Below are 9,891 nucleotides of genomic sequence, written 5' to 3' on the forward strand. Positions count from 1 at the left end.
CACAATTTAATAAAAAGTAATTAATTTTGTTGGAACAATCAATTTATGTAACTATTTTCCTAAAATACCCTCACATTAATTAGAGTACAACTTTATGGGAACTTAAATTGATGGTAAAAAAAGAATCAACTCTCATTAAATGGGGTAGGTTTATAGTAACAACAACTTACATTAAATAAGGGTATTTTAGGAAAATTAAAATACAATTACATTCTTTAATTGGAAAGTGGATTACAATTTGAAACAAATGAAAAGGAAAAATAGGACTATCAAAGTGGAACGGAGGGAGTATTATTTTCTGGTGTAGGATTAAAGACATTGAAAGTCTTTTTTTTTTTTTTTTAAACATGATAAACCCACATCTATTCTATTCTATATTAAAAGGAGGAGAACTGAATCTGAAAAGTTCAAGAAGAACTCAGAGAAAACTCAACCACCGCTTACTTGAAAGGGGGACCTACACTTACATCGAAAGTCGAGAAGGTGATTAATTAGCTGCGTAGTCAAGCTTATCGTGTACATGTCCGTATGGAATCATTCTGTTGAGACAATGAAGAAAATGATTTTGGAGAATACATTTAATAATTTAAAGGGAATGAAACATTTTGATTTGATTTTGTTTGAGCTCTTTTGGTGAGTTTAAACCATTTTGCGAGGACATTTTTGATAGAAGAATTTTTTTCATTTTTTTTTATCAAATGATTATTAGAAAGTTATAATTGTTGACAATGAACTTGTCATTATTGTTTATGTCTAACACTTGTTTCTTTTTTTTTAAGGAGGTAAGGGGTAGAATTTATGTCTAGCACCTGCTTTTTCTTTTTTTAGTAGAGAAAGGGAAGAATTTATGACTAGCACCTTCTTATATAGGAGGAAAAAAGAAAAAGAGAGACATACGTACAATGTTAGCTATGTACGTATGACTAGCAACTTCTTAAAATAGTTTCTTCACAACTTACTTAGCAGAGGAAAAGGGAAGTCCAAACATTAAAAAATGATGCCTTGAAATATGACCTAAATTTTGCTACGAAAGACTACTTTAAATTTTTTTACTTAGCAAGTAATGCTGACATTTGATTTCTTTTGTCATTTAATTTGTTTTCCGAATCAAATAAGGGCAATATAGGATATTCATTAAACTTTTTGTGCTCACATCACCATTTGTTATCAAACATATTTTTTAGGAGAGATTTATATAATTTTTCAAATTTTAAGGAAGGTGGCTACAATCGTTACAAACCTCAGGGAAGGTTTCTAAAATTATCCCCTTAATATTAAGGGGATACCAAGGGATTTCCAAAAATCTCGGGTGGCAATTGCACCTATCCGCCCCCATGGATCTGTTATTGCACATGTATCTAAATTTATTTTAACAATATGAAATAATTATTACCAAAGAAAAAACATATCTCTTTGAGGTTTTACTTCTCAAAATTGTGATATAACTGTTTGGATTGTAAGTTATTTGAGATTATTTGGGATATTTTTACTGTAGCACTTTTTGTGATGTGATGTATGTGAGATAAAAAGATATTGGGAAGATAAAAAGGTGTGTTGGAAATTGTAATGATTATGTAAGCAAATAAATTTTGGCTAATAAGAAGCAATCCAAACAAATTTATATCACAATTTTGAGAAGTAAAACCTCAAAGAGATATGTTTTTTCTTTGGTAATAATTATTTCATATTGTTAAAATAAATTTAGATACATGTGCAATAACAGATCCATGGGGGCGGATAGGTGCAATTGCCACCCGAGATTTTTGGAAATCCCTTGGTATCCCCTTAATATTAAGGGGATAATTTTAGAAACCTTCCCTGAGGTTTGTAACGATTGTAGCCACCTTCCTTAAAATTTGAAAAATTATATAAATCTCTCCTAAAAAATATGTTTTGATAACAAATGGTGATGTGAGCACAAAAAGTTTAATGAATATCCTATATTGCCCTTATTTGATTCGGAAAACAAATTAAATGACAAAAGAAATCAAATGTCAGCATTACTTGCTAAGTAAAAAAATTTAAAGTAGTCTTTCGTAGCAAAATTTAGGTCATATTTCAAGGCATCATTTTTTAATGTTTGGACTTCCTTTTTCCTCTGCTAAGTAAGTTGTGAAGAAACTATTTTAACAAATGCATCCCTATTAGTAGGTTATTTATAAAACTAATTAAGTAAGATGTCCATTTAAATGATTTAGGAATTGAATACAATGTACTAAGTGAGATGAGGTTAGAGCTATTGGTTAAAAAAAATATTTACAAAATGCGGATTTATTTTTCCTTAACACCCACTTTTCATTTAGGATTTATAGAGTTGTCAAAACTATTTTCGTCTTTTCATAACACCAAGAGAGGTAAGTGTAATTTTTCAAACCTCAAGAGAGGTGACTACAATTGTTACAAACTCTAGGGGAGGTTTATGAAATTATCCCAATATTAAGAGTCTTCAATAATATGCTTATAAAAATTAGAGTTTGCCCCCGCCAAATATTTTAGCAAAGATCTAAAGATAACCCCCACACCCCCCCCCCTCCCCCCAACAAGTGTGTACATCTTTAATGGTCCCATTCTGTGTTCCTGCAAGTGAACATGTGGACCTTTACTTTTATGGTCATTGACATACGTTTCCAGCAATTATATCATTGTTGATAATGAGCTTGTAGATGGTGGCCGAAGGCTAGCTGATTGCATGGCACGCTTGCCGAGGAGTTGAGGAATGGCATACTATACTATACTAGGTGCTGGACCCCGCGGGTGTCGCGGGGTGCCCATATTATCTTGTTGGTGAGTGTTAACTGGTGGTTTTTTTGTAAAGAAGATGTTTGTGTAAGAGATGGATTATAAACAGGAAAGTAGAAAACCATGCGTTTTTATATATACATGATCATTGGGAATTGCAGCTTAATACAAAAGTTAGTTGTTATTTGTACAGAACAAAATTGTAGAAAGCTGCTATGATTCGTAAACAAAAAGTACAATTTTTTGTTTTACATCCAACTGGAATGTAAACTATTTAGTTTAGTTTTTGATGCTTTGTGCTTTCAGAGAAATCTGCCTCAAGATTGCGCTTGATGGAGGATGAGGTCTCTAGCAGCTTTGGATGTGGCGAGATTGTTTTGTCAGTGGTTGGGGTTGAAGATGCAGATGCTTCGGTGATGTTTGTGTCTGAAACAGTCTCCTCTGGCGTATTATTTAGGGGAGATGTTGGTCTTGTTAGCAATGTGTGTGGCGTGCTCTGTATGACTTGCTGAGATAGTGCTTCACTTGCTGATTGTTGTGGGATGAATGTTGTTAAAAAGTAGAGCGGCATATACTGTCAGACTTTAGAAATATCCGATATCTGTCTAGGTCCTGAACTTCTGTCAAGCTTCGAATAAAAGCAGAATATGGATTTTCATCAAGTATAGACCTCAGCTGTTGTACAATAGACTCTTTGAATTTGCCTGAGATAGCCATTCTATTTGCTAACTCATGTTCTGTATCATAAAAATACAGTTGCAAGTTTGATGCCTTGTCATCATCAGAAGGAAATAATGAGTTCATAAAATGGTATATCTGTCCTTGCACCCTAAAAGTATAGATACCATCATTCCTCTTGCTGAGATCTTTATCATAATGAACCCCCAGAGATGTGAAAGCAAACATGTTATTATAACTCCTAACACATTGTCTGAATTCTTTTGATTCAGGAGTGTTTGCTTTATAAAGCTGTACTAATCTATCAGGCATTTTGGTTGGTGCTAATTTAATCTCTCCAGAAGCACAGCAGAATCGAGGCAGCTCCATGTAATACCGTTTAGCATGGCAGTGAATACAATCTGGAACAAATGGCAATATACTTGGCTCTGATTGTATCTGCTCTATGAGCGGTATATTTGTTCGACCGGTATATTTGTTCGACGGCGATGATTACCTAAAAGTATACAGCATGGCCAGTATCTGGTTATGCAAGAAATAAAAGTATATTGACCAGTATAAATAGGATATAGGAGCAAGATTGAAAATTGATAAGATACCCGGTCGAAGGTTTGAAGATGTTGCTATATTAGATCCTTCGTTTATGGATGAGTTTGAGGCTGAAAATTGAAAGTTTGAAATGCAAGCTGAATATTTTATGGAGAAATTAAGTGATTGAGTGAGCTAGCATGTTTCTCTGATTTCATATTGATAGTGAGTGGATGATTTAAAGAACGATATCACTACTACCTGAATGAGGAGGAAGAGGAAATTGGTGTACATGAACATGTGACGAAACTGAATTAAAGAAACTCTGTGAAACCGAATCATCGTTTATAGCTGGACAAACTATATGAATAAAATATTAACAAGATGATCAAGCCTGCTATAGGTCAGGGGAAAAAAGGACACAAAAAAAGAGCACATAACAATAAGGGAAGAATACTACATGGATCAATGCTGGACACAGTTGAAGTTGATGGAATATCTGTGTTATCTGGAAGTGAAAACACAGGCAAATCCAAACAGAAACAGCCGACTGCATGTTTAGCTGGCAAATCATGATGAACAGGAACATCAAAAAGATTGTGCTCAGTTGTCTGAGGAGCAGTGGTCATAGGTAAAACCTGCGTTTCTGCACTCTGGGGTTCAATATCCAAAAGAGCTGCATTTTTATGTCGAACTAATTTTCTAATATATCTTCCGCGATCACGACGGCTTTTTTCTAAACGATATTCATCTTCTGAGGAAAATTTACGTTTCCGACCCATATGCAATTGTAGCCAAAATTAAGAAAATTCTGTTATCCATGACATCCAACAATCACAATCATAAATCATCTAAAGTTTCTTGGAGGAGACAAAACAAGCGTGAATGAAAGAGATGATTACCATTTAATAAGCAAAACGATAACAAACATAGAAAATAAAACACAACGAAGTAGAACAGGCTAAGCACTAAGCAGATGAGGAACAAATAAGTAAAGGAGAGATTGCTTTACCTGAACAATAAGTTTCGAATAGGATGGTTGAACTGAGCTGCATGGAATAAACCGATAAGATCACAGAAAAGATAAATATAACATGGAAGTAGCTAACATAAGAAAAGTCAGAGTCCATGCAAACTAAAAACTTGCAACAAAGAAATGGAAATGATGGGGAAGAGAAAATGATAAAAGCATAATCTGAAGCATACGAAACAAAAATAAACAAACACAGTGAAACAGCAAAAAGTTCACCGAAGGAACAACGTAATAAACAGCTATATTAGGCGCAAAAGTGGAGAAATACAGTAAAGAAAAACAGGCAGCACCTGATTGAAGCGAGCGAGAACGAGAAAACTGGAAACAAAAATCACCAAAAGCTGGCACAAGATGGAGGCTTAACAGAAAGACGCAGGACAAAAGAGAAACATCTCTAAAACATTATAATAGTTGCTGGTATGCACGTAGAGAAAGTCAAAGCAAAGAAACTGACGGTGGAAAAGCTAATGTAGATATAGCACACAGAGTGCTTAACTATACAAAGAGCCTGTGCTTTGGTAAAAGCAAGCACATGCATGCATTAAATCCACGTAATGATTGCAAGTCCACTATGATAAAAGAACCAAACGAAGCAAGCATATCTGTAATCACCGAATGAACCAAATATAGCTGTAATGCGTAAGCTGTAAGCACGTAAGATGAAATTTGACCCAGTGCAATCTGCAAGGTGTAATCTGTAACCATGCAACACGTAAGGCAAAATTTGACTGTGTAATTTGTAACCATGCAACACGTCAGGCAAAATTTGACACACTCAAAGGAGAATTGCGCCACGTAATGTGAAAGGAACAAAGAAGAACCATGTAAGATCTGATGAGTAGCTTTAATTTAATAATCGAGAGAGTTTAATTTAATGGATTTAATAAGGTAGACAACTAAGTATCATTTTGTATTGAGCACATATACGTTATATTATGATATTCAATCTTAAAGCTAACAATAGCTAACAAATATTATCAATCTTATACACAAAAGTTCTAATTAGCTTTAATTTAATAAGTCACAAAACTAATTATCACTTTGTATCGAGCACATTTATGTTATGGTATTCAATCCGAAAATGCAATAGCTTTAATTTCATAATTGAGTAGCTTTAATTGAATAATTGAGAGATCAATCTTATACACAAAAGCTCTAATTAGATTTAATTTAATAAGACACACAACTAATTATCACTTTGTATTGAGCACATTTATGCCATGCTACTCAATCTGAAAACACAATAGCTTTAATTTAATAATTGAGTAGTTTTAATTTAATACAACTAATTATCAGTCTGTATCGAGCATTTAATAATTGAGTAGCTTTAATTTAATAATTGGGAGATCAATCTTATACACAAAAGCTCTAATTAGATTTAATTTAATAAGGCACACAACTAATTATCACCGAAAATGCAATAGCTTTAATTTCATAATTGAGTAGCTTTAATTGAATAATTGAGAGATCAATCTTGTACACAAAAGCTCTAATTAGATTTAATTTAATAAGACACACAACTAATTATCACTTTGTATTGAGCACATTTATGCCATGCTACTCAATCTGAAAACACAATAGCTTTAATTTAATAATTGAGTAGTTTTAATTTAATACAACTAATTATCAGTCTGTATCGAGCATTTAATAATTGAGTAGCTTTAATTTAATAATTGAGAGATCAATCTTATACACAAAAGCTCTAATTAGATTTAATTTAATAAGGCACACAACTAATTATCACCGAAAATGCAATAGCTTTAATTTCATAATTGAGTAGCTTTAATTGAATAATTGAGAGATCAATCTTGTACACAAAAGCTCTAATTAGATTTAATTTAATAAGACACACAACTAATTATCACTTTGTATTGAGCACATTTATGCCATGCTACTCAATCTAAAAACACAATAGCTTTAATTTAATAATTGAGTAGTTTTAATTTAATACAACTAATTATCAGTCTGTATCGAGCATTTAATTTAATCGAACAAGTGAGCAGCTTTAATTTAATAATGAAGAGGGCTTAATTTAATCGAACAAAGCAGGGAGCACGGGTGATTTAATAGAACAAAGCCGGACAATTGATTTATAACTTCTAACTGGAGCTTCACACCTTCACGGGCACAGATTGAGAGCAGAGGACGTTGACGGCTACACATTGGACCACAGGACAAAGAAGGACAAATCGAACAGCCAAATTACAAAATAACCAGCGAAATCACTGTAGCAAGACCTTCGACGCCTTATGTAGTTAGAGATGTAGGTAACTTGACAAAAGGATAAGGTACATCAGACCAAGTAGAAAAATTTCTTCTTCTTTAATTGTTACTAATTTATAGAAAAATAGATAATGGGGAGGCCAGTGATTTGTAAATTTGTCCTCGGTGTTGCTGTTTTTAGGGTTTCTTGATCTGATTTTGGTTTGAGAACTATTTTAAGAGAGAGAAGAGATTTCCGGATCAAGGAGAAACGTAGGCAAACTTGTGACTTCAGGTCTCAATTCTCATGCTTTCAGCCTATATCTTATATATATGCTCTAAATTTTTCATGTAACATCCAAGACGCAATTGGCAAATTTTGAGAGCAATCTTGCTTGCTTTTTAACTTGTTATAGCAGAAGATACATTCAGTCATTAAACAGCGATTCAAATAACATATTCCAATCTCATCCAAGCTAGTCTTTTGTATCAGAACTCATGAGTCATGAGTATCAATTTTTACATCATGATAGCAAGCAAGACTAAATAACCTCAATCTACCTTGTCACCAGGGAGCAATAGCAGTTTCCTTGAATGAGTGCTCAAGCTTTTCATTTTGTGCTCTAATAACATCGATTTCATCATCCAGAACTCTGATCTTCTTTTTCACATTCACAAGTTGGGTTTCAAGATTTCTCATCTCCTTCTCAGCTTGAGCTCTTTCATTTGTCTTTCGTTTAATCTTCTCCTGTTGTTTGCGCTGGATGGAGTCCAGTATGTTCTTTATAGTTGCACGTAGAAATGCAACATTCATGCCCATTCCTTCGAAGCCCTTGAGAGTTTGATCCCATCGTTGGACATCATTGCACGAGGTGGCAGTAATCTCGGCAGCTCTAATGGCATCAGCAATCTTTACGGTTTCAGATATTATGCCAGCGGCCAACTTCTTATCTATGCATTTGACAAGACCATCATGAAGACCTGATTTTTGACTGCAGCACAATTGATAGTATTGCCTTCGAACATGCTCCGATATCTCTGAGTCTATGACTTCACCATTCCAAAGAATGTTGAAACTCTCAGTTTCCTTCACATCTTCAAATGATAAAATTACAAATGATTAGCAGTGGTCGATTCTTTATAGGTGGAAAACATAGCATCAAGCAAAAATGTACACGAAAAACAACAAAGCTTGGGACAGCACATATACCCTTAGCAATTTCTGATGTAACTTTGCCTTCTGAGTTCAAAAGGCCATTGTCCCTTTCAAGTTTTCTTGAGCCTCCTTTAGCTTTGAAAATATGAACCTATACAAGAAAATAATACCAATCAAAATGAGTAAACTGCAAATCAATCCAAAAAGAGACAATTAATACAAGTATTGGTTTGAATTTGTTACCTTAAATTTAAATTTGTTAGAGTCGACCAATTGGAAAATTAGCACATCTCCTTTAGATAATTGATGTTTAATGGAGAAACCTCTCCATCCTCCACTCAATCCACTCTTCTGTGCAAGATATTTGATGTCATATTCTTTTTCATTCTCGTCCAACAAAACAATGTATTCATCTTTCTTGGGCATGTGTTTTTGGCAGAAATCCTTAGGCCATTGCTGAAAGCAAATACTACCATTAAGTTTGAGCCAGGATGAACTTAATTCAAAGCCCAAAGAGCACTTAAATTGGGTACATATGATTAATCTTACCAACCAAAATCCGCCACTAACTTGTGATGGGAGCATCAGCTTCACAAAGTTAGGATCATCTGACGGCAACTTTGCTAGAAATTCATTTGCTCTGTCCAACAGGGCGGTGGACTTTGCTTTATCAGAACCAGCCATTGAAGAATCACTACTTGTCTCCACATTTTTGCTATAGCTAGAAAATGGTAAGGGAAGCATAATATATCATATAATAATTGAAATTTCCGTGATCACATTTATTAGCAACTAATAATATATTTTGTCAATTTACCACTAACCACATTATCTGCTTCCTGTTTTCCTTGGTTTTTTCACTATCCACATGTGAAGACTCAACATTTTTCTCCATCATTTCATCATAGCTAAAAAATTTACACAAAAAAAGAAGCATAATAAATCAGATATAATTCAGTATCTCCATGATCACAGTTAAGAACAAGTACTAGAATAATTTTTCAAGAAATGATACAAACATTTGTGACTAATTACCATGTTATCTGCATCTCGTCAACTTCAATTTTTACCTTCATAGGAGGACAACTTTCTCTTTTGGGCTTCTTGTTGATAGTATTTTCCTTCTGCATGCAAGTAATCCTTTTTCGTGTAGGCTTCACAAAAACATATTTGTCCATCAAAGGTTTAACTTTATGAGAAACAAGACAAGGAGACTAATCAAGGCCGTGAAAGTTAAAATTTACAACGTTCACATAATTCTGGATCTCAATAAGAACAAAAAAAATAAGAGTACATTTTTGCAACAAATGAAGTTTACCAATTCTCACCGCAAATTTTTTAAAAGGGTTATCGGTATAAGGCAATAATTTTCGTATCCTTCGTCTGATCAATAACAATGTTCTCAATTATTAGTAGATGATAAAAGGGTTATGGACAATTATCAGTATAAAATCATACTTTCAAGTTTTAACATCAAACCTAATTTGCTATGATTGATCAGAAATCCGAATTAGTCACAGTTGAGAAGTGATCATCGGGTAACCTTATGGAGGAC

The 9,891-nt window shown here is 33.8% G+C and overlaps 1 protein-coding gene across 1 annotated transcript; it reads right to left on the reverse strand.

Moving 5' to 3' along the window:
* Positions 1 to 7,745: 7,745 nt before the first annotated feature.
* LOC113780723 (B3 domain-containing protein Os01g0234100-like) lies at positions 7,746 to 9,514 on the reverse strand. Its single transcript, XM_027326502.1, has 6 exons — positions 9,372 to 9,514; positions 9,161 to 9,244; positions 8,886 to 9,057; positions 8,580 to 8,792; positions 8,391 to 8,487; positions 7,746 to 8,275 (listed from the first exon to the last, which is right to left on the reverse strand). Exons 1-6 carry the CDS (start codon positions 9,512 to 9,514, stop codon positions 7,746 to 7,748), a joined length of 1,239 nt encoding a protein of 412 aa, XP_027182303.1.
* Between the last annotated feature and the right edge of the window lie 377 nt (positions 9,515 to 9,891).

This window comes from Coffea eugenioides, chromosome 8, assembly GCF_003713205.1.
Source record: "Coffea eugenioides isolate CCC68of chromosome 8, Ceug_1.0, whole genome shotgun sequence".
Classification (NCBI taxonomy): domain Eukaryota; kingdom Viridiplantae; phylum Streptophyta; class Magnoliopsida; order Gentianales; family Rubiaceae; genus Coffea; species Coffea eugenioides.

Excerpts from the sequence above, each read along its gene's own strand:
- LOC113780723 (XM_027326502.1), bottom strand. The coding sequence starts at position 9,514 with ATGGACAAATATGTTTTTGTGAAGCCTACACGAAAAAGGATTACTTGC. Across the intron at positions 9,245-9,371 it reads GACGAGATGCAGATAACATG|CTATGATGAAATGATGGAGA; the intron begins GTAATTAGTCAC and ends TAAATTTTTTAG. Across the intron at positions 8,793-8,885 it reads TTAGTGGCGGATTTTGGTTG|CAATGGCCTAAGGATTTCTG; the intron begins GTAAGATTAATC and ends ATTTGCTTTCAG.